Source organism: Tiliqua scincoides, chromosome 16 (genome assembly GCF_035046505.1).
Source record: "Tiliqua scincoides isolate rTilSci1 chromosome 16, rTilSci1.hap2, whole genome shotgun sequence".
Lineage (NCBI taxonomy): Eukaryota > Metazoa > Chordata > Lepidosauria > Squamata > Scincidae > Tiliqua > Tiliqua scincoides.
The window spans coordinates 6,250,907-6,276,131 of NC_089836.1; the positions used below are offsets into that span (position 1 = coordinate 6,250,907).

At 50.0% G+C, this 25,225-nt stretch overlaps 1 protein-coding gene across 1 annotated transcript; it reads right to left on the reverse strand.

Moving 5' to 3' along the window:
- Positions 1-129: 129 nt before the first annotated feature.
- On the reverse strand, positions 130-20,936 carry RAB14 (RAB14, member RAS oncogene family). The gene is made up of 8 exons (XM_066610803.1): positions 20,729-20,936; positions 8,564-8,622; positions 7,662-7,715; positions 6,789-6,966; positions 5,103-5,169; positions 4,045-4,132; positions 3,740-3,770; positions 130-2,271 (listed from the first exon to the last, which is right to left on the reverse strand). Exons 2-8 carry the CDS (start codon positions 8,613-8,615, stop codon positions 2,094-2,096), a joined length of 648 nt encoding a protein of 215 aa, XP_066466900.1. The 5' UTR covers positions 8,616-8,622; positions 20,729-20,936; the 3' UTR covers positions 130-2,093.
- Between the last annotated feature and the right edge of the window lie 4,289 nt (positions 20,937-25,225).

A 25,225-nucleotide genomic window follows, 5' to 3' on the forward strand; every position in this document is an offset into this window, starting at 1 on the left:
CAGTGCAGCCCCAAACTCCCACCCCTGCTTGTTAGAGGGCGGCTGCATGAAGGGAATCGCAGTTCACACACCTTTTAGTGTCCAACCTTCAAAGAATGACCACTGTCTTTTTTTTATCTAGATACAGGTACTTTATTTACAAATATTTAGATAATAGTATTGTTACATTAAATGGAGTACAGCAGCCCAAATAAGTCCTGTCACAAAAACAAAGACCTACTGTAACTTTAATTGGGGGGGAAGAATAAGACTGGGAAAGGGGGGGTATTACACCGCAAACAAGCTGCAGAAGTCAATTGCCTTGGCCCCCCCTCCCCCCCAAAACTCCATGTCAACAGGCCATGGTCCCTGGGCAACTCCATCCCAAGCCCCTCTGGTGCAATTCGCTTTCAGCAAAAACCAAGCCCAGCTGCAAGTCTCATTACACCCATCTGTTAAGAATTTGGGGAAGGGGAGAGAAACCCTAACCAGATCCAACCAAGAGAGAGGACACACACCAAGGGACAGTGCACAAGTTACCCCAAACAATTAGTTGCACATTCCAGTTTTGGCTTTTCTTTATTATTTAACATTGACTGTACAATATGCTGGTTATCACCCTTTGCTCACACATCTTGGAACATGGCCTCGTTTAGTGTCTTACAGGGCTCATCTGTTAGATTTAAACATATCAACTGCAATGTTTCAAAACATGCTCACCTCGCCCCAATCATGCGTAGCCATTTTTTTTTTGGCCCTCGTAATTGAAACAAAGGGAAAAAAATACACAAACACCCCCACCAGCCCAGGTTGCTGTGAAGAGTACAGTACAGAGTTGCGATTGTTTCTAGGTGGCTTGGAGTCACACACCTCTACCCCCACCCCGGTGCCTTGAAGCCAGTCCTTTTGTAAAAGGAAGCCTTGCGACCACAGCAGAGGAGAAGAACTTAGGCCACGGAGCACAAAGCAAGTCTATTCCAACTGTAGTGTCAAGATGCCAAGCTGTAGTTAAAGAGGAGAAAGAACAGCTTCCCTATGAAGTAAGGCAGGAAACAAAGCTGGATTAATGCGGAGTTTGGATGAAAAGAAAGGTGAGGACTAGCAGCTTAAGCGCAAAAGCAGTTACACACAAGACCAGGAATCTCAAACAAAACAGCATTCAGAGGCAGGGCAGGTGCCTTGCTGCACCCACGGGGGTAGAAAAATGCTCCATCAGGAAGTCGGCTTCCCAATCACAACTGGCAAAGTTAAGCAAATGGTGGAGTCTGGCAGGGTGGAACTGTACAGACTGATATCACCTTAGGTGGTTCCAATGCCAGCATATCGGTTTATTTTTTTCCCCACTTCATTAAAATCATACACAGAATGCACTTTTCATTTCATTTAAGTGTTCACTTGGTTCCCTCAAAATCTATACATATTTACGTTGGTAACAAGGGCAAAAGTGGCAGGAGGAGGAAGCTGGCATCAAGCTACAGAGCATGAGAGATACTTGCTGTGTGCCAGGCCAAGATGGATGAAGACAACAGACACCCCCTGCAAGTCAGGCCTCCCACCCCCCGCTTCAGAAACCGCATGACCGGGAGGGGGAGAAGGACCTTGCTCTACCCATGAGGCAGGGCCTTGCGCTACCCTTGGAAATGCGTCTCACAGCAAGTCAACTTCTGTGTGACTGAAAAGGACAGATTCAGACCAGTTGCAGATTGGGAGGGAAAGGCTGAAGCTAACAAAGTTAAACCTTACAAGAGAGACAAAGCCCTGCAGAGAGAGAAAGAAGGGGAGAGAAAAAGTAAAAATCATGAGGTCCAGCGTCAGTGCTCTGTTTTTGTAAATCATGGATCGGTGACACCTATTCACAAGGACAATCATGGGAAGGGGGAAAAATAAGACTTCTAGCTTTACCATGCAGGGTCAGGGTTGGCTCTACTTGCCTTTGATAACCTGATTACATCTAAGTTTCTTATTTTTTTTTAGCAGTTTAGTACTGTGTTAAACTGTTGCCTCAGGAGTTTTAATTAAACCCAGTAAGATGTACAGAGGAATCTGAAGCAGCCGAAAGCACTGCTCCTAACAGAGGTGAAAGGTCAGAAACAGAGCCCAAGGTACGGAGGTCACTAGCAGCCGCAGCCTTCTCTCTGGGGCTGGGGTTCGCTGGTTAGCCGGCCCCCCTGCGGAGCCGAAGGCTTGTGCTGTACGCCCGACTCGGCGGCGTTGAGATCCAGGCTTCCGTCTTGGATGTTCTGGTAGATTTTCTTGGCAGCCTCCAGGAATGCATCCTCCACATTTTCTCCTCTGGAGAAAGGAAAAGGGGCAACATCAGAACTGAGAACAGATGCCATGAAGTCTGCCACGCAAGGGATTCATTACCCAGACCCCTAGCACTTTCCCCAGTTCTTCTCTCCAATGTAGGCAGGCTGTGGTTTTCAGCTGAAACCCCGTAGTGAAAAACAGCATGCTGCCTGAGCAGGAAAGGTCAGCAAACATCCTAGTCTCATACAGCAGATTCATACATACAGTGGACTCCGCAGTCTAGTGTCACGACAGTCTTACAAACTGCAACAGGACAACCTGGCTCTCTACAAGCCCGCCTTGCCTGCCGTCACGGCTGCTTCACAATGGCATCCAGGACAGGCCACACTCCCCAAGACATAACCAGCTTTGCCCCAATAAAGATGCTGCTACTCATTTTACACAGAAAAACCAGGGTTCTTCAACCTTGGTCAGAAACCCAACAGGATCACCAAGTCTCCGTTGTGGGGTCACAGGAACTAACAGGAATGAAAAAGGCTGAAGACCATTAGACTGGAGCACCACCAGGTCAAGGAAGAGGTATCTATGTCCCCCTTCAGGGACCAGGTGTCCCAGTCCTGCTCAGGTTCTTAGTAATGGTGCTGGAATAGCTTTCGCTACCGCCAGGCTTCAGGGTAACTTTCCGCTTTCTCTAATAAGAATATTTGGGTACAGTGAACAGGGTGTAACAGGGGTGCAGAGTGGGTGGATAAGGTCCTGGGAGGGGGGGGGGTCAGATCTACAGTGGATCCCCAGTCTCATACAAAGATACCTATGTGCATAACCTGATTTTGGGGTTACATGGCTCCCCTACCCCAAGAAGGCGACTTGCTCAGGAGAAGGGGCATAAGAATCCTAGACTGCTACCTCCTGAACCTATGGCATCAAGCATCCACAGCTCAACTGCAAACATTTCTAACCCACAGGCCAGTATTGCCCGGAAAGCTCAAGTCAGAAGAAAAAGAGATCCTAAAACGTAGCACACTTCCTCATTCTGAACTGCTGTGGTTTGTTGCTGGGACATTCAGGTGGATTTGGCAGTCAGGGAGCTTTTATTTTGGGTGGAGCATAGCCTTGTGGCTGGGGGGGATAAGTAGTCACTGGCAGGCTCCTCAATGCTAGCATGCTGTGATCTCCCAAAATGTTCATTAATGTACTAAACGACAAGGGTCAGGCATGCGGCACTGGCTAGTGTTGCCTCACTGGGGGCCCAGAAACCAGAAGCAATGCCCTGGTGTGATAAGCAAACCGATTATCAGATAAAGGTCGCAGTGTACCACAACACACCACTCATGTCCTTTACCCATTCGGGCCAAGGCCTAAGTTCAAGAAAATTGGTGCAGTGAAGACCACAACTGGTGCAGTGAATTGGTCCAGAGACCACAAAACTGATGCTCCCTGCTTTGCCAAGAAAGCATGAATTAATCCACAGGTGCCGTTTCAGAATCGAGGCACTGGGTCCAACACTTACGTTTTCGCGCTTGCTTCAAGAAACAGCAACCCTGCGGGGAACCAAAAAGGGAAGGGGTTAGTGCGCGTGTGGGCACACGGCCTCTTCAGAGTAACACAACTAAGAGGGCCCCCAAAGTATCAGGACTCCAAGGAACGAGGACAAGAATGTTGCCTGTCTACACAGAGCCGTAAGTGAGAAGGCCAACACGGGCCACCAGCCATCCCCGGGACTGTGACATGGCATTCCTTTGGCATCAAGCGCCCCAGGACCCAGCGCTACAGGCCCAAACTCAGCTTGCTCTCTTGGGGAGCAGCAGCACCCACCATTCTCTTCAGCAAACTGTTTGGCTTCTTCGTACGTGACGTCCCTCTGCGCTTCCAGGTCTGCTTTATTTCCTATAAGAATTATCACCTGCGACCGGGACAAAAGACACACAAGGGTGGTTAACACACCCCAATGAAGGCTAGCGGTCCACCAGTACTCGCCCCAGGGCTATGAGCAAGGAAGAGCCAACAGCCAGTTCACCACAATTCCTTCTGGCCAAGGAACTCGCCAGATCTCCTACCTGAACCACGGTAGGTCACTCGAGAAGGCCAGCTGGGGTTCGAGGTGGGTCCTGGCTTTTGCCAAGTGGAAGGTGGCAGCCTGAACTGACATACCCACCCCCTCTGGAAGCCAAGAGGCCTCAGTCAGAAAACTGCTGTTACGCTATGGAGTTCCCTGTGACAGGAAGCAAGCCCGGCCTGCTAGAATGGCTGCAGCAGACATCCAACCAAACCAGGAACTTAGGTCTTCCAAGGGCTCGGGTTTTTTTTTTCTAGTGCTGCACAGAGAGGAAGGAAACTCCTTGAGGCTGAGCACAGAGATAGGTGGCAGGGGCAGTTCAACACTTCAGCTCAAAAGGAAGCTTGTTCTGGGGGTTGATTCTTGCATGCATTAGGAGTGACAAGAGCCAACTCAACCATATCAAGAGTTCAGAGGCCTCATCAGGAAGCCCCCCCAGCAACCAAATGCAACTTAGATATACCCGCACACTCTTAGCCCCACCTCAGTTTGGGACCAGTCTTTCAAATAAGGTCTGCCACCTTCAGACAATCAGTGGGGTCAAGAGTTCAAGGCACCCATCTCTGAAGGCAAAAAAAAGGAAACCCTCAAGGGCCTTTGGGTGAGGGGGGGCTTTCCTGCCCACAAGAGGAAGGACACATCACATCCCAACTTCCAGCACTCCCTTCAGCATCTCCAAAAAGTGCTCAATACGGGAGGGGAAGGAAAGATGCAAACCTGCCCCAGTTTAAAAGTCAACCAAGGAACCTGCAGGTCATCCACTGAGTGACGGGCCTATTTTTAATGCTTTTTCTTTTCCAGAGCCAGCCAAACTCACAGTATTTGGATTAGTGAGGTTCCTTGCATCTGTCAGCCAGCTGCTTAGATGGTTATATGTGCTTCTCCTGCAAAGAGAGGGAGCAGAAAAGGAGTTAATACTTTCGCGCCCAGTGGTGCCTCAAACCACCGTGTCAGACCCTGGTTTGCCAGCCCCCGAAACCACTGTTGGCAGGTAGGCTCAGACCCAGACAATGAAACAACTGTGGTTGCACGTCCTGCCTGGACCGAGCCAGTGTTCTGTACAAAGGCCATTAGAAGAGTTCCCATTAAACTCTCAATGGATGCAGGACTTGCGAGAACGCTGCTTCCTAACTACCCCCAGAGCCTTTTAAGATTGACAGACAATATGTGGAGAAGAAGGGGTGGCGGGAGAATACAGGATGGTCTGCCAAGGCTGGGGATGGGCTGGGACACCGCTTCATATTACCTATATAGGACTGATTACTGCCCTGATTATAGGACTTAAATTCCCTTCTACAATGTGCTCAAGGGGCTTGTGAAGATGAAATTAAGTCCACGCCACTAATTCAGTTTTCAAAAAATAGCAAAAAAATTCTACTTAAGTGCCCATCACAAACCCAAGTGGCGATTTAAATCCTTGTCAAACACTCATCTGAAAAAGCAACCTGGGACAACAAGTTGTCTTCACCCCTTATCTTCAGGTAGATAGTGGCCAGGGACGAGGCACCTCTCTGGGGAAGGTCCTCTAAATCCTGACTAGGCCCACTTGTTAAACACAAACTCCAACATAGACAGGGTGGTGGATAAAACTCAGTGCCTCCACAGAAGGCAAGCGCAATTGACTACCGGTCAGGTCAAAACATGCGCTGGGCTGAAACAACTTTTAACTTAGCAGTGCTGAATACCTAGGAAGAGACAGGCCACCATCTTATCCTACCAGGCGCTTGGGCCAGCCACTCAATACTGGCCTACACTGGTTGGCAACAGCTCCCAAGTTTCAAGCAAGGGTGTTTCCCAAACCTACTTGGAGGAATGAACAGAGGACCTTCCGCTCAAAGAGCAGGTGTTCTAGCCACTGAGCTACAGCCCCTTCTTCCTCTGCGCAAGGGCCTTGCTGGGGAACCAAATACAATGTCTTTTCACACCTGCAGTGAGACTCACACGCCCAAGACTAAGCAGGGAGGGGGCCACGGAATCTCCCAGGGCAGGGAGCTCTGTCACCTGGACAGAGCAACTGAGAGTGCCTTTCCCAGGTGCCAGGTCTCCCAGACATCAAGTCATTGCTAGGAAGAACATGGCGTGCCTCCGTTCTATGGCCAGGCCCAAAGAGAAGTGCTTCCAGGTCCTATTCCCAATTCCTTGCCATCCACTCGCCAAATTCCTCTGGGGAAAAATTGCAGCCAAATTGAGGAGCCCCCCAGCAGCGCACCATGCAGCACAGGCAAGGCAGTGTGTGACTCTGTGAAGAGTCCACACCAACCTGTGAAAAGGCCACTAGTTCTTAAACTGGGGAGGGCTGTGGCCTTCCTGGGAGCATCTGGTTGACCCTGAGAAACAGGGCTGCCAAGGTGGATCTCTGGTTCGACCTAGAGAACAAGGCCTCTGCCATAAGGAGCCTGTCCATCAACCTCAACACAGGAGCTGCATCACGACCTGTTACTCCGCAGGAGGCTCTGGGTTGTGCCAAAAACATGAGGGAACCTGGCCCAGGAAGGTGCCTTACCTAGTGATGTCGTAGACCATGAGCGCCCCCGCCGCTCCTCTGTAGTAGCTCCGTGTGACAGCCCTGAACCGCTCCTGTCCGGCAGTGTCCCAGATCTGAAGCTTGATTTTTTGGCCACTAACTTCAATTATTCTTGTCCCAAACTCCACACCGATCGTATGGGGACAGTCCGCCATGACTGTGGGCAAAGAGAAGAGGCGGGCTCAGGCAAGCGAGTCCTGTTATTTACAGTCCGTCCCCCCAGTAAATTCAGGCACTTTAATACTGAACGCCTTCAGAAGGGGATTTTCCTACCTCAGTACTGTCTGCACAGACTAGCAGCATCTTTCCAGAGTTATTGGGGGGGCGGGTCTTTCTCTGCCCTGCCTAGAGATGCAAGCCAGGAACTGAACTTGGGGGGGCCTTGGGCAAAGCAGGTCTCTGATGTCACTGAGTGACATCCTCTCCCTCTAAGTTACCACCACTTTGTTTTCCACCTGGAGCTCAAAGTGGCAGATATGAGGCTTCCGGGCAGCCAGGCATCCAGAAGCCAACTGAGATCTAGTCTTGCTCAGCTACAGCACAGTAGCTAAACCTGAGAGACCCTACCTTGAGACCCTACCCCCCCCCCATGGAGAGGCTTGCCTGAGTCTCCTTTAAACTTGGGTACAGAAGAGACAGAAAGAAACCTGAAGGAAAACACAGAAGCTCTTTAAACTCTCCCTGTCATCACCACTCTCTGCACAATGCTGCCAAGTGCTTCTGCTTTGGTCAAAGGATGCAGTAGAAGCCTCGCCCCCCCTGTACACACTGAGGATACAGGATGGGGGGCAAATAAGAGGCCATGCCGCAGATTTAGCCCCATCAACAAGGTCTGCACGTGGACCCACTTACATTTCTTTTCCGTAAATTGGTGGAGCAAGCAGGACTTTCCTACACCCATATCCCCTGTGGAGGAAAAGAGAAGTCAGAGCGTTCGAAAACCACTCCCACCACAAGTCACTTCAGAGCCATTGCAGGAGGGCGGCTGATGCAGAATCCAGTGCAGTCTGCCTGACATGACAGGGGTCAGCGCCCTTCCCCACCCACTTCCCACTGCCAAACACAGTCCCATCCTCCCAGCAAGGGAGAGGCTTCTCCAGCTGCCACCCCTTCCTGGTCTCTGGGCTTCTTTGGAAGGAATGAGTCCAGCTGCCATACGGCTGCCCCCTCAGCCACAGCCACTTGTGGCAAGGTTAGGCCACGCAGAGCACTGCATGGGCAGTGACGGCACTTCACCACAGCCACAATTCTGGCTAAGAAAAGCCACTGGTGAGAAGCACTGCTATAGAACCAGCCACGATGGTAGATTCTACAAGCCCCCCTTTTTCGTACCATTTTGCTTGCTAACAGGTACAAATCAGATCAGGTTTTCATTTTCAACTGTCTGCTCACTCAGAAATCACACAAGCCATTTGCAGACAGGAAGACCTAAGCTGACATTGAAGGCTTGGTGCCAACAACACGGAGGCCATGCTGCCAAAGACACACTAGGCCAGCCTGGCTAGAACCTCTCCTCCACGTCCTGTGGGCACAGGGTGTTCCAAGCAGAAGACACAGAGCCAGGATCAAATCTCAGGGCAGCTCACTCCTCCTCCCTACTCCCATCTCACCTCCTGGATTTTAAGCATAGAGGGAGGGAGCGCAGAAAGGTTACTGGCCTAGTGGGAGAAGACACCGGAGCTTGCAGAGATCAATTTAACCCTGCAACAAAAGAGGACCCAACCAAGGTAGGGGGAAAATAGCTTGGGACTTACCGATTATGATGTACTTAAAGATGTAGGAGTAGTTGTAAGGTGCAGTTGCCATTGTGGCACTAAAAGAGAACGAAAAAGAGGTTAGCCCAACAGGTACACAAACCAACTCCCAAGTCATCCACTTGGTTCACAGGCCAGACATCCAATTGCTCAGCAGAGCTAAGCTGAAGGAGGCACAAAAGACCCAGAGGCGGTGCTATTCTAGCTGCTCATTAAGCTGCTCTGGAAATGTTGGCTGCATCGGGAGCTCTGGCAGGTCTTCCACAGCGGCAGCAACTCACCCCCATCCTCTAATATCTCCTTGCCCCGAGAGAGCAGGCTCCGCTGCCCATCAGGCCAGAGGTGGGTCTTGCACTCTGATGGTCATCCAAGGTTACAAGGAAAGGGGCTCCCCATTTAGGCCACTGCGTCAAGCCATTTAGGAGCCAAGCAGAAAACTAACCACAACCAAACCGTGTGATACGCCTTCAGGAGGCCACGAACAGAGCAAACACCAGGTGGAGACTCAAAAGTCTCTGAGTCTGGTAAGGTGCTCCATGACTGCCGTTTGCAGGCCTCCAACTGCTTCCCTTGAAGATGCCCCCCTCTCCACAACCAACATCATCTCTGGGATGGTTTCCACCAAACAGGGCAGGCACAAGTCCAAAGCAGTATCTCTTTATTCCAAGAACATTCTCTGCTGCCGGAAGCAAGAGAAACTAAAGAGGCAAGAGGGCAGGCAGAACCTCTGGGTCCCTAACTGCATGGACCAACAGCCTTGAAGCAGAGTGTATAGTCTACCAAATATTGTAGCCACCACAGTAGGCACACAATAACCCACAAAGAGACAGCTCCCATCCATCATCACGGGCCCAGACCACCTGGAACGACTATCTTGGGGACAAAACGGACACCACCATGCTCCATTTTTGCACATTTCCAAGAGCCAAGGTTCAGTTCAACCACCCACTGTTCTGAGCAGAAAAGCAGTCTTCTGTGAGAGGGCACCCCATTGTGTCGATGCTCCGGATGCTGGCTAGGGTGTCACAACACCCAGTGAGTCAACACCTTCCGTGCTTGGTTACGTTCCCTACCACAACAAAAACAAGGGGACTGGAGTATTTGGTAGTAGTATGACTTCCCTTCGCCAAAGGTTATTTATGACAAATACATTTACAGTCTTTGTACACATTTGTAGGTGCTTTCTCAGCATGCAAAACCTCATGTGCAAGAATAACAGTAAGAGAATACAAGAGACCTGCAAGCATAAGAACATAAGAACAGCCCCACTGAATCAGGCCATAGGCCCGACTAGTCCAGCTTCCTGTATCTCACAGCAGCCCACCAAATGCCCCAGGGAGCACACCTGATAACAAGAGACCTCATCCTGGTGCCCTCCCTTGCATTGGCATTCTGACATAGCCCATTTCTAAAATCAGGAGGTTGCACATACACAACCTCCTGATTTTAGAAATGGCTTATGTCAGAATGCCAATAGCTTCTTATTGTAAATGGGGATTTGTTTCTCCGAGTACCACTGGAAAGAGGGCAGTAGCAGGTGGGGGGTCTGCCTTCATCTCCTGCTTGTGGCCTTTCCAAAGGTGATCAATACTCAGGAGTAAAATAAAACCTATCAATTCAGTAGTAGCCACGGATAAACCATACTGAAGGCCCTCCTGAACAAAGCCACCACCCTAGAATGCCATGGGCGGGGGGGGGGGGGGTTAAGTCAGCCTCCCAAATTCCCAATTACAGAGTCAGGGAACCGTGACCAAGACAGCCCCCAGCCCGGCCAACATTCCTTTGACGCACCAAGAAGCTGAAGTTGACCTGTGAACAGCACAGTTCTGAAGTGGTTTCATTCTCTCTGCCCCTTGCTTCTCTGGAGATGGGAGACAAGCATCCATCCCCAGGAGTGATATTATTTCTTAAACTCCTGGCACCCACAAAGGGATCACTCGAAAGATTAAGCAGTTTGCTGGAGTGAAACAAATCTGTGTGGTGCCACTGGAAAAAATCAAACACATCTCCCTACCTTGCCAGGCACAATTCCTCCCATCACGCACATAAAATGTAGTGTTTAACGCCTGCTTCGAAGAGAAAACTATACAGAGGAGCACTTGCAAGTCGATAGTCCTGACTGGGAGTTATTTCTGCATCGTGACCGATTTTCACTTCTTCAAAATGGGGGGGGGGGGGAGAGAGAAGAAGGCACTGTTGCATGCCAAACCAGACTTCCAAGATCTAGACCTGCACTGTTCCTTTTGACACGGTGTCTAAAGGACGGAGCCACAACTCAAGACTTTCTTAGTTCAATTCTTTCCATCTGCAGTATGGGACACCTATCTCACATGGCTGTTGTTCTTATTAAAAGGCAGACATCTTTAAGACTGGGCTGCACAGAAGATTCTCACCGGCCTAAAGCAAGACACTAAACGTTGTCCCACGTATTTATGCTTCATCTTGACCCATGGCTTAAATAATGAAGTTCTGGCCACACGTACAGTTTTGTGAAGAACTTGGTCCCTGGAGAGTCCACAAGCACGTATTTTCCAAGCTGGCAACGTGTTCAGAGTTTGTTCCCCTTGAAGGCTCTCTTGAAGCCTTCCTTTCAGCACCTCCGATTCAGAAGCCTGAACAGACCTCTGCTTCCTGGGAATTCTTGTTCCAGAACAGCTTTCTCCACAGCGGACACACCCAGAGCCTGCAGATGTTCCCAATACGCTTCCCAAGCTTCCTGGTAGAGACGCTGGCAGAGCAGGCCGCGGTGAGGCAACATCCTACCAGGTTATCTGCTAAGAGAGCTGGGGTGAGTAACAGGTTTCCCTGCCCCTCGAGAAGTCTTCTTGACTGCTGCTTTCCACAGGGCATTAGGCAGCTAAAGTGACTCTACACCACAAGCAACACAGATCTGGGGCTTGGGATGGGCCACATCTAAAGCCACTTAAAATATTTTACATGTATCACAAGCACACGGCGAGTATTCAGGAACTGGATCTGGACAGCACAGCCACCAGTCTCAAGCCACTTCTCCCACACAGGAGAAGCAGAATCAGCCATCAGCCCACCCACATGCTGTCTGGATGTTGTGGAAGCTCCTTGGGGGCAAGGTCCTTTTTTCCCCTCTTGCACTACACTGAAGTGCCACACAGTGAGGTCACCCTAATCTCGTATTTTTAGCCTTCATCCTCTCAAGCGAGCCAATCAGAAGGTGCACACTCATTTTGGATGCTTTTGTTGCCATCTCCGTGTATTTCGCGCAACCCCACAACGCTTCTAAATATACACAGACGTGTGCCAAACATGTTACACACAGCTTATAAAAGGCGCCTTGCCGTAAAACTACACCAAACACACTACCATGTACTAAAGACAGCAACCGTGTCTGAGGACACCGCTGGTTAATATTTAACCTCCATCTCCCAATGCCTTCTGTCTAGCAGGGAACTGGCACCAGCCTCCATATAGTCTCTAAGCAACCCTTGCCAACCTATCACCCCATAAATGGGAGTGGGGAGGGGAACAGGAAGCTCCTTCTATCCAGTCAGATCCTTGGGGCAGCTCAGTATGGCCTGCACTGGTTGGCAGTGGTTCCCCAGAGCTTCAGGAGAGGGTCTCTCCAAGAGCCCTCTGCAGGCAGAAGAGGATTTTTAGCATACAGCTACAACCCCTGCCCAAAACAGAGAAGGCCCAATCCAGCTCAAGGCAGCACACTGGCAGGGCAGGGGGCTGACCTGTCACTCCTTACACCCTCAGAAGCCCACCCCACACGCCAGGTTTCCAGATTCCCATGTCTTATTCAGTCTCTCTCTGCAGGAGAACAGCGTGGCAGACTCCATGAGGGCAAGGGGGACTTGGATGGCTACCTGCCATTGGCTCCCCAGGGTTTCAGGCAAGGGTCCTGCCCACTCCTACCCAGAGAAGCTCAGACCTTCTGCATGCCAAGCAGGGGCTCTACCACTGAGCTCCAGGTCAGCCGGCAGAATGACTGAGCACCTCAATTTAAGGGAAGCAGATCTGTGCAAAAGGTGAGCCAAGATTACATAAAAGAATCACTGAAACCCATGTTTTACTGTGACCCAGACAGTAGCTTTTCATATAGTTTCTTACTCGGGCAGCAGTGTCCCCCCCCCCCACTGCCACCTCTGCCCCACACCATGCCATTAACTGGTTTAACAGGCGCTGATCACCTCTAGGAGGAAGAACAAGAGAAAAAAACTTATGTCCTTACCCTACCCACCCACCCACCTCTCTTGCCCCACACAGTACATGGCCTGCTGGGCAGGAAGGAGGGTCTCCACTGAAGCAGCTGCAGGCCTGAAAAAGCACCCCCTACGTACAGGCATTCTATCAACAGATGGGGTTTAAGCAAGCCTGGCGGAGCTCTTTTTTGCACACAGCCAGGAGAAAGCTAGTCCAGCACTCTGAGGCAGGGGCTACTCTTCATATAAAAAACCACCAGCCACCTGCTTGTTAAGGTGGCGTACAAGGTTAACACAATCCAGCATCAGCTATACAGATCACAAGCAAACAGCAACTCCCCATCACGGGGCACACCTCCAGATGAAAGAGGGCGGCTTGTAACTACCTTCCTCAGGCTAGCCGTGGAAGGGGGTTTCGCAGGCTTCCCAGGAGAAGCAACCCCACAACCTGGGCACAGCTAAGGAAAGGCCCAACTCTGAGGAAACTGTGTCCAGACTCAGGATGCTGGAAGGGAGGGAACCCAACGAACAGCCTTCACCCAAGCTATTTCCTCCTTGTGCAACCGGCACCAAACAGACAATGGCTCGGGCATACACCAAGTTTAGGTTTTCCAGCTCTGCCGGCGATTTACTTGTCGATTCTAAATCTCTATTTGGACAATTCAGATACTGTTTCGAATCCTTGCATTGCTAACTTTTGGCAGTCACTTTGAGCAGATGGTTGGGCTTGTAAAAGCCCCGCAAAGGAAGTGCAAAGTAAAATAAATAAAATGCAAAGCCTTCTGAAGTCCAGGGACTTATTTATTCCATGGGATGGTCCTGCTGCTAAAGTTTAAGCATCTTCCAACTGTAGGCTGCATCCAAAGGAGTTAGTTACAACTGATGGTGGTACTCAGGATGACTTTCTTCAGGAAAAAAAAGCCTATTAAGCCCATATGGTAGGGATGCCAGGAAGGACATTTAGGTTTTCAAGGAGTTTACATAGCTAGTACCTCTAGGAAGAATTTAGAAGTTTTTTTAACGTGTTTATTTTTAACCTACTTCAAGACATCCACTAAAATTAAGAGGAAAAAAAAATCAAAACTCAAATGGGATAGCCTGTCTATACAGAAGGCTGGAATGTAGGGCTACAGGGTCCCTTCCATCCAAGCAGCTTAGTTTGACCAGCAGCAATCTGCTGACTCTTCCACCAGGAATTCTCCATTTCTGCTCAGACATTATTTCCTCCTCTTTGCCAGAAAAAACACCATCTATTATGCAGAAGAATCGCACTGCTGATGCGAATCCATCAAGAAGGGGCCTGCTATGGGACACAGTGTGGGAATGAAACACATGACCGCCCTCTGCATTTATGAATGGAAGCAACCGAGGCCAGCCCCTCATGGGAGGAGCTCCGCGCAACTCCTGAATCACTCAAAAAGACAAACAAAGACTCACAGCTCCTTAAGTAGGGGACTTCTCTTCCCACACGAGGGCCTGCTTTGTGACTCTGAAGCGCACTGATTGAGCACTGGGCAAACTGGCATCCCTCAAAGTTATGCACCAAGCTGCCTTATACCAGGACAGCGCTGCTTAAAGTAAACCATATACCAGGACGACCATATACCAGGCTAGAACCACTGTAGGGTGCTGACCATCCTTCCACCCTCAGAAACAAAGGACTGCCTGCAGACCAAAAACACCCCCCACCGCATCAACCAGCTGAATTAATACTTTTGCATGCTGTTCAACTGCCAACAGACACACTGAGCCCAAGCAAAGAGGGTACCACAGTTTGCTAAGCAAGGCCTCATACAGTCCTGGCCCAGATCTATCACACAGCTAGGAATAAAAATCTACCTAAACAAGCACCGGAGGAATTGCTAGGACAGCAGTCCATGGAAACCAAAAGGGAGTCTGTGCCGGATTGCAGAGGCGGCTGCTATTGGAGGGGAGGGAAGCATTTTGGTGACTCAACCACTGTTGAAACTACTGGTGGTAAGGGCTCAGCATCAGATACCAGCCCCTGTGTCCATTTCCGATATTAATTCCTGAACGGCAGCATCTACCGGCTGCACCTACAAAATCATCACCGCAGGGAAAAATGAATGCTTCATGCCAGATAATGATGCACCCCTCTCACTAGGTCTTGGAAACAAAACCAGAAGAGGGGAAGAAGCATCGCTGGCGATAGTCCTTTAGTCAGGGCTGGAAGACACCACACAGGAACACAAATGCTCAGGGACAAAAGGTTCTCCTGCCCTTTTGGCACATGGCTGGAGACGGTGTTTAAAAATGCGCAACACCACATTTTGTGTTTCAGATACCCAAATCAAGCATCGCTGAAGCCCTCCCCACCCCACCCTCTCCCTGAGCGACTTTCAACCCAATCCTATGCACACATCTCTGGAGACTCCAGAAACCGAAACCTTCTGCGAGCGGAGCAGGCGCTCCCCACACTGGGTGACGGCCTGCAGGGCTCACCCTATATCAGCAGATGCAGCTGCCCCTTTTAGAAAGTTTACAGTCCAATAAAGACACACACAAAGCTCAGCCAGGAAATCATCAAGTCTGGACACAATCCCTACTCAAGTCAGAAATAGAAGACTTCCTTCCCCTTGCTAGTCCCCGAGAAGGGAGCACATGCAAGGAAGCTGGATGAAGCCTCTCAGAGATGCTCCAGCCATGGCAAGCCTCCAAGAGCAAGGGCATTTCACAGCAACAGGGGAGACGTCAGCACGCATTTCCCTGCCCACACTCCACAGGTTACACTTGGCTTCGGTGTCAGACTGCAACATAACCAGGCAAGGCGCTTGGCAGTGCAGCACTGTGTGTGCTTACTCCAAGTAAGTTCCACCCATATCAGTGGGGCTTTCTACCTCCCCAGCGGCAGTTTCCCCTGTTGCAAGGGAAAACTCAAGCAAGGAAGTCAAGGGGACAGACAGTGTGACAAGAGAGGTCTTAAGAGAAGTGTGAACCCCAAACACATGCAGAAGATTTCCAACTGGCCTAACTGATGGGAGACCATCCTCTCGCCCCCAGATTCCCACATACAGCACCATTTTTCCTACTTGGAAAGCTATGAGATTACAGTCAAGAAATAAAGTGACAAGCCACCTCTGCCCTCCTGGATCTGAAGGGCTATTCCTTAATTACCTTACCCTTTTTGACCAAGAACAGCCTGCCCAGCTGACATGAACCAAACACTGATGCAGCTAAGGGCATGCACTAGCTTACGTGCGCTCCGACTGAATGCTCCCAGGAAAGAATGAGTGCGTAAACAGAACACAGCCTGACCCTCATTAAGTAAAGGACCGTTTACCTACTCGATGAGAGAAGGGAAGGGCACACACACCTAGCCATCTATACCAAGAACAAAAAGTGTTCCATCTGCAGCAACTCTTATGATGGCAACACAGCTGTGGAATTGTAAAAGTGGAATAAAGCCAGCAGTGTGTCCTCCTCCTGGTATTTAGTACCATCTTGAAGCATGACAGGCTCTGAACCAAGCACAGCATCTTTTGCTTGATCTATGACCTATTTACATATTCAAGATCCGCCAGTCACACCAAAGATGTGCACTCCCCATTGTGTGGCACAAGGGCATCACAAAGCAAGGGCACAATGAGCGCATTTTCCCCACAGCCTTTCAACACAGGCCCTGTGCCCAGAAGCAAGACAGCTCCACGCATGATATTTTCCCCCCACAAGGGATCCCCAACCCCGAGAGCCAGACTTTTTTGCCACAGTCACCACACCTTCATTGCATACATGCTTCTCTCTTACTGAAGTCCGTTCCCATGTAAGAGAAACCTCACGTGCTTAGCCCTCCCCCACAGTGCAAGTTTCCCCAGCACCTTCTGTGCCTTCAACAGGTAGATGAGGGGATGTGCATCAAACCCACTCCACCACTGCCCCACTGGATGTCTTGTGCACCAAAGCAGCACACTCCTGCAGCTTCTCTTTGGAAAGAACCCCAAGCTGTGCTGAAGTGCCTTCCAACTGGAACCAAATGCAGAGGAGGTTGGTGCAGGCAAAAGGGGGATTCCCTCCAGGCGCCATTTCATTCAGTGGGGCTTTTATTCCAGAGTACTAACAGGGTGGGGGCCTTCACTTGGAATTGGGCATGGAGTTCTGCACAGAAAGGACTCCAGGCACCTCTAGTTAGACAGAGCTTAGGTGGCAAGAAAGGCCTCTCCCTGCTTGAGATGCATCAAGGCAGACCACTGACCTATCTCTGTGAAAGCAAAGCTCCATGGAGCACATCCATTGAATCCAGGTTGGATTCATCTCTTGATACCTCCAGGTCTGGGAAAAGACCCCTGCCTGAGACTCTGGCAAGTCACTTTCAGTCCAAATAGACAGAGCTTAGCTAGATGGATCAACAGTCAGGCTTTAAAAGGCCGCTGCACCAATACACGGAGCCTCTAATGAAAGTCAACTGCCCATTCCTACACATGCACACCAGGGCAAAGATACAGCTTCAAAAGTTCAGATAAATCGAAGGATTAAGAGAGTCTGCAGGGGTGTGGGACTTGCAGGGGCAAGGCAGGTGTCGGGCTCTCTGAAGATGGTAGCAAACAAAAAGGCTCACAGCTCACAAGTTGAACCGCCTCGACTGAAGTTGCATCAGATGGAAGCCACCAAACCTTCCACGACAATAAATCAGTTGAGCCTTTAAAAGGTGCCACAAGACCGGGTTGTGCTTCAATCTTGACATTCCCACCAAGCACCTCAGTCACATAAACCCTGGTCTCCTAAAGGCCCTCAAGCCACACCCCTGCTTGCTTACTCAGTAGTAATGGCCAATGAAGTAGATTTCAGTGGTTCAGGAGTTGGACTCAGACCTGGAACATCCAGGTTCAAATCCCCACTCAAGCTGTGAAGCTTCCTGGGTGATCTTGGGCCAGTCACACTCTCGGCGTCATCTACATCATAAGGTTGTTGTGAGAGAGAAGCCGCACGAACAACACCCTGAGCAACTTGGAGAAAGGGCAGTAGAAAAACGTGAAAATACAATGAAAACTTACGTGCCAATTAAATATGTGAGCATTAAAAAAATGCTGGAAGCAGAAAAATCTGTTTCTAAAGTCATAGGTAAGGGTTGGCCAGCAGGAAAAAAAAAATTCCCCCAAAAGTCTCCTCTAACCATTATTTGGTAACATTTTTAAGCAATTTGTATTCTCTAGTTCTAAATCTGTTTACAAACTTTAACTTATGTTTTCTGTTTAACTACAACTGTTTACCTTGTCCTTGGGGAAAGTAAAATATTTGTTTTAAAGAGTTCACGCTGAAAAAAATAAGTTGAACACCACTCTTCTGAGGATCAGGCGAAAGGAGACAGTGTAGCACAGTGATTAAGAGACTAAGCTGTGAACCAATGTGTTGATGGTTCAAAGCTCACCCTTGCCATGCGCTCACTTGGGGCAAACAACTCCCTCCAAGCCTCCACCTGTGATGCACAGATAGTAATACTTACTTTACAGGTTTGTAGTAAGGATTGCATCAAGGTAATAGACCCAGGCACTTCATGTGCTCAAAAGTCTAACAGGAAATTACGGTGCCAAACATTTTTCCCCACCATACATGTTTGAAAGAATCCCAAAGCAGCACACTGCTAAATTAACACAACCATCACATCAACACACCACTACCACAAAAGGCATTCTTTAACTGCCATGCTATAGTCACACTTAAGTCGCAGAAACCAATAGTATTTTATGGCGGGTCAGCACACCCAGAATTGCACTGTTGTGTCGGCTTTGGTTGCCATGAACTTAGCACAGCTCTTGCCCACTTCTGGAGAAGCCCATGTCGAGATGAAGGAAACCAAGTGGCGCTAAAGGAGCACCACCAACTTGCTCATCTCGCAGGGGTTGTTAACACCTATAGAGAGAGAGGTGTTGGAAAACCGTGTTATTTCTTGTACTCAGAAGTAAGCCCGCTGTGTTTAGTTAAGACTTGGGCCTGTAATTCTATCTTACTCACCAGAAACAAATACCTCTACCTATATAACGCATGAGGGCAAGGACCATCAGTAGCAACCTCATAATAACTAAGGGGGGCCCAACCAGTGGCACAAGGGCCACTCGTGGCATGCGGGCACTTTTAAGTGGCACCCTGTGGGGTCCTCTACCTATAGATGCCCTGGTGGACGCCAGGTCCACTCTGGTACCGAGGGTATCTCAAGGCAGAGACTGGATCTATACTTGGCTTTGAGCATCCACTCAAAACAATGGGAAGACCTGGTGCCCTATAACAACTTTTTGTAAGCCACTTTGTAAGTTACCTCTAGGTTGGGAGGCCAGATGCAACGTGATAAACACCAGTAAGGGGCTCAGGGTGGACAGGTAGGTTTTTTAAAGCACAGAAAGGCGTGCTTCGGAGCTCTGCCCGCCAAGCCGAACCTCCTACCACTGTTTGTTGCGGCACATTTCTGATCTCGCTGCCAGGCAACTGGTGTCCAGGGGTCCTGTGAGTACCACCAGTCACCACCTCAAGTCCCACTGGTGGTACCTGTAGATTAGACCAGTGTTTTACAACCAGTGGTACTCATAACCCCCAGTGATACTTGAGTTGGTATCCAGTTGATACTTGAAATGGTGTGTGGTGGTACACACAGGACCCCCAGACCTCTTCACTGGGCAGCGAGACCAGCAATGCAACACAACAAGCAATTGTAAGAGGCTTGGGTTGGTGGGCAGAGCTCCAGCACGTGCTTTACAAGAGCTCGAAAAGCCCTCCTGCCCACCATGAACCCCTTATCAGTGTGTGTTGTCTCTGGCCTTCTGATCAGGAAGTAGCAAAGGTAACAAACTGTCACAAAATATGGAAGTAACAGTCTGACCTCCCAATCTGGAAGCCAGTTATTTCCAGTGGTACTTCCAACAGATAGACCATGCGAAGTGGTACAGTGGGGGACAAACTGTGAGAAACACTGGATTGGCCTGGATGAGACAGACAGGTGCACATGTGTGCTGGGGGTCTGCCACCCCTGCAATAACCCAAACAAGGACTCAAACCTTTCAGCAGGCTGAAAGCACCGATGGCAGAAGAGCTGAGGATTATGCAAGCACCACTGAGCATGTTGCACACCAAAGCAGGTAAAGGAAAAAGTTACACACCTAAAAAAAAGAGCTACACAATCACAATGGCAACGGCGCAAGGAAATATGGACATGAGAAGAGCCTTGCTGGACCAGGCCAAACGCCCTTCTAGTCCAGCTTCCTGCGCCTCCCAGAGCCCCACAGACACCTCTGGGAGCACACAAGACAACAAGGTGCCTGCGGCCTGGTGCCACTCCCTTGCACTGGCACTCATAGGCTACACACTTCTAGAACCAGGAGGTTTCACGTACATATCATGGCTTGGCACCTGTGTGTCACCCCCACACCCTGTGGTGAGGAGTTCCACAGGCCTGCCACCTGTGATGGACTTTCTCTGCATCACTCTGCCCAGGCCCCTCTGAAAGGCCTCCAGGGCCCTCCCCACACCAGGTAGCAGGGAGTTCCAGAGGCGTGTCACCTGTGATGGACTTTCCCTGCATCACTCTGCCCAGGCCCCTCTTAAAGGCCTCCAGGGCACTCCCCACACCCCGTAGCAGGGAGTTCCACAGGTTGACACCTGTGATGGACTCTCCCTCCATCAGCCCAGCCCCCCTCTGAAAGGCCTCCAAGGTCCTCCCCACGCCCTGTGGCAGGGAGTTCCACAGACCCCACAGGAAGAGCACCCTGCAAGGGAAGGCTGGGCCTGGAGCCAGCACGCCCCTGCCCCATAGGAGGAGGCAGTCTGGCCTGGGCTGGGCGCCTCCAGACTCACCTTGGCTGGCCAGCCAGGCAGGGCCTCTCCTGGTGCGGCTCCTCCCCCACCCAAAAGGGGCGTGGCCACGCGCCCCTCCCACCCAAAAGGGGCGTGGCCACGCTCTCTGCAGCCGCCCTCCCCGTGCTGTTGCTAGGCAACGCCAGGAAGGCCCCAGGCCCGGCTAGGCCCGCAGGCGCTTCCCTACCTGGGCTCGGGGGGCTGGTGACTGGGCAGCTTGGCTCCGGCTGGGGCTCGGGCTGTGGCGGCGGCGCGGAGTCTCCTCCCCTTCTGGTTCCGGGCTCCGCTCTCCGGCCTCGGCCTGGCGACGGGGCTCCACCTCCGAGGCTGCTGCGCGCGCACACGCGGCCTCCTTCCTCTTCCTCCCGGCCCTTCATAAGACCCAAGATGGCGGCCCGCCCCTCCCACAATCCAAGACTGGGCGGGCGGAAAAAAATACCACCCGGCGGCCCACGATAAACTGATTCTTTTTGAGGGGAAGGTGGGGCTTAAGAAACGAGGCCCCGCCCGGTTTTGTGCATAAGGATCAATGGGAGGCGGGGCGGGGAAACGGGTTTTCGGAGGGCGTTAAGAGGACGTAGGGCGGTGCCTGTCATGAGAAGCAAGCCAATCAGAGCACAGAAAAGGAAAAAGAGGCTGGTGGGTGGGACAGAAAGGAAAAAAGGAGGGGTGAGTGGATCTGCGAGAAGGGAGGTCCATGCGCGTGCGCAGTTCCTACTGGGTAAGGGCGGGGCAAGGAGGGCTGGGTGGGGACGCTCGACAACGCGTGCGCAAGAGTACACGGGACGGTGTCCCTCCTGTCTGTGGGGCGGCAGGGCGCATGCGCACTGGGAAGGGAGGGCTGGGAGACAATCTGGGCTGCGCGAGCGGGCGAAAAAAGAGGGGGATGAGAAGAATGGAGCAATAAGGACTGCAATATATAAGTCCATCATAGATATGTTTTTAAGCAAAGAAAATATAATCATAATTAATTAATATGAAATATAATTAATCAATAAATAATATATAGATCCACCGTAAATATGTTTGAAATAAAGAAAATATGATCATATAATTGTAATTAATTAAATTATATTAATTATATATAATTTTATATATATATAAATTATTTATATTATAATTATATATAATTAATACAAAGCAGAATTAGTTTGAGAAAATATAATCATGTGATTATAATAAATTAATAACTAATTAATATAAAGCATAAGTTAATTAATCAATAATCATCAATTAATTTATGATTGATTATTAATATAAAACAATTAACACTGGAGAAAATATAATCTTGTAATTTTAATCAATCAATATAAAGCATAATTAAAAGCAATCAATAAATAATATATAACCATAAAAATATGTTTTAAATATATCTTTAATAGAAAAAAATATATAGCCATGTAATTATGATACATTGATTACTAATTAATAAATTAATAATTAATTTAAACCATAATTAAAATTAATATATTGATCCATGAGAAATTTGTTTCTTATTAAAATATAACCATGTAATTATAATAAATTACAGCCCAATCCTATCCACACTTTCCTGGGAGTAAGCCCCATTGACTTTAATGAGACATAGCACCCAATCCTATCCAACTTTCTAGCACCATTGCAACAGCAATGCAGCCCCAACATGAAGGAACAAATGTTCCCATACCTTGAGGAGGCCTCTGTCTGCCTCCCCACCACAGGATGCAGTGCATACCCCATTGGCACAGCTGCACCAGCACTGGAATATTGGATAGGATTGGGCCCTTACTTCAGAGTAGACATGCATAGGATTGGACTGCCAGAGCGCAATCCTGACCTCATACCAGTGGTGAGTGTCGCAAACATGCCATAAAGCACGTTTGCAGCCCTCAGTGCCAGAGGTAGCTCAACTGGGCTAGCACTGGTGGATCGCTGATGTGCCGCCGCTCGGCATTTGCGTGGCAGTGGTGGAGAGGTGGGCATGGCTGGAGGTGGGGACCCTTTCTCGCTACGCCACTGGCCTTGTCCAATGTTGCACAGATGGAGGTTGTGGCAGTTGGGCAAGATCATAAGCTGGCCTTGTAAATAAGAACACTTGAGGCATACCGAAGTGACCCAAACAGTGGGACCCAGATCTCCCCGGCCTCTCCAGTCCATTGCACATCACCCAATGTACAAAATGTACAAGGAAGAACAGGCAGCTACATCCACCGCCTGTCAGAGCGCATGTGGTACAAAGGAGATCACCAGTTGATGGAAAGGCCCAGTGGGGTGATTAAGATCTGAACGGCACACCCCGGAGCATCATCAGAGAAAATTATGCAGTTATGCTCTCCCTCCGATATGATGATGGATGGTGCCCGGCTAGCTATCTCGACAGCGCTGCTAGAGGGCAGTCACGGGCGCTGATTGCCTGGAACCAGAGTGCCATAAACCTCTGAGCTGAGTCAGGGCCTGATCCTGTTCAACTTTCCTTGCTTGCATGCATGGATGCAGCTTGGAAGGGAAAGCCAGTTCCTTGGGATGGGATGGACGTCCTCCTGGAGGGGGTGTATGCCCAGGGAGCTGCAAGGGTGCAAGGTGATGAAAGAACAACTGTGGTTGGCAAGCAACTTCTCAACTAAACCCACAAGCCATTTCCCTTTCTTTTCTGCCTGCAAGTTCCCCCATCTTTTGTTCCACTGCTTCAGCCTGGTCTTGGTTCCCCTTGCAAAGCTCCCGTATTTGCAAGGACTGTCATCTAGTTTATTGGTTTTGAGGTGTGACTCAGTCTTTCCATCTCTCATTTAGTTCTTTTTTTTTTTAACAAATAGTCCGAAGAAAGAGGGAAAGAAAACGCCATAGGGTGCAGCCCTAAAACCCAATTCAGTGCCCGATCGATGCATGCAAAGAAATACACTTTCAGGCAATGGCCAGTTAGCACATGGAACTCTCTGCCGCCTGACGCGGCAAAAGCAGGCCGACGGCATCAACCAATGTTCGTCCCACAAGATAGATCTATGAAATGGTTATTGGCCAGCCACACTAATGCAAAATGGAACCTCCATGTGCAGAGGCGGTCTACCTTTGCATAATAGCTGGGGGGTCACGGAGCAGGGGAGGGAGAACTGCCTGGCATGTGGGCTTCCTGGAGGCATTTGGTCGACCACTGCTGGAAACTGGAGGCATTTGGCCGACTGCTGCTGGAAACAGGATACTGGAGCTGGGAATTTCACTCAGCGAAGGCTGCCAGCTGATCTTGGGGCAGAGCCCTTCAGCCTTGGAAAGCTACAAGGCAGGCTGAGATTGAACAGGCAGAGTTTTCCCTGTCTGAAGAAGCCTTGATGCGAGGAGCTTCACCAGCTGGATATCTGCCTGTTGCACAGCTGCGCTTTGCCCCACAAAACGCTGGCAGCCTCGTGAGTCGTCCTCTCACGTGTCATGTGACAGAGTAAATCTGCACAGGCTGCCGGATGATGCCAGCCTGCAAGATACCACAACCTCTTCCTCTCTCCAGCCGCTGCCACCCAGACTCTGGGGCCACCGCAAAGGGGAGCCAAACCGGTGCGCAAAATTCTCCAGCAGGATGCAATCAACACATAAATACATACATTTGCAGGTGTACATCCCTGTGCAACCTGACCTGTGCAGCCAAATATTGTAGCACCCTTTATTCCGAAGGAAGCCCCACTTAGCTCAACTTTCTGCAGCTAGAAAATTCTGTTGGAGCCCTTCTGCCTGCCCTGCTGGTTTTCTACCTGCGGGGCATGTAGAACATAAGCAGGCACCTATCAATCTACTCGCCAGCTATCTTGAGACAGGTGTTCTTCCAACCCTCTGGCAAGCCAGGCACCCAGCGCCACATAGACTGTGCCCATGTGCCCCTGCCAAAAACCTGATTGCCAACGCCATTCTGAGAAAGTGATGAAGAACAGTGTCTCTTCTGAGCAGCTGCGGAGGGGAGCATTGAAACAAAAAGTGGTCTCCCCCACCTGAAACCCCCCCCCCAGCTTTAGCTGGGTGTACAAACCAGGCCATGTGAAGAGCCCCTCAGGCCGACCCTTCAGCACATCGATCAGAAGCATGTTTTGCTGAGATCCACAGGATTCATTCCCAAGTAAGCAGGTGCAGAGAACTGGAGCCTGCCCAAGCACATGTGCCATGGGGTGTACATAGCGCATAGGCAGCCGGTGTGTTTAACAGTGGCTAAGAGCTGCTGAACCACAATTCAGGACCACCACCTTGGTTCAAATTGTCTCTCTGTGACAATCTCCATCTCCCTTTTATCCAGCAATATTCTTACATCCTACAGCTGTATCAAGGCCCATGAGAGTGGGCGTAAAGGGGGTCATTTGTACCCAGGCCCAGGGTCAAAAAGGGGGCCCAGGACCCAAAGGAGGGGGCCCAGAAATTGCCTGGAATCTTACATATCTCACCTGGACTCGCTTCCCACGCGGGATGCTGGGGGCTGCCATAAGCCACATGCGCTGGGCTGAGGAATGCATCCGTGATGCTCCTTAACACGGTGTCACATGTGGGAAGAAACGTGGATAGGAGCTCAGGGGCACAGCTGTGGGGCTACAGCCACTGCAGAAGTACATTTTGGTCCACACATGACACGTTCCATTCTAGGCTGAGCCTAAATACAATGTTGCTGATTTTCCGCAGTGGATTGTCTATATTTAAAAGGTTTTAGAGAGACTTAGGAGTGTGTTTGGTTTTCCGT

What these genes read in the sequence shown, in the direction of transcription:
- RAB14 (XM_066610803.1), bottom strand. Translation starts at nt 8,615, where the DNA reads ATGGCAACTGCACCTTACAACTACTCCTACATCTTTAAGTACATCATA. An exon ending in ATGGTCTACGACATCACTAG is followed by an intron (nt 5,170 to 6,788) that starts GTAAGGCACCTT and finishes CTCTCTTTGCAG; the next exon opens with GAGAAGCACATATAACCATC. An exon ending in CTTGAAGCAAGCGCGAAAAC is followed by an intron (nt 2,272 to 3,739) that starts GTAAGTGTTGGA and finishes TCCTTTCTCCAG; the next exon opens with AGGAGAAAATGTGGAGGATG.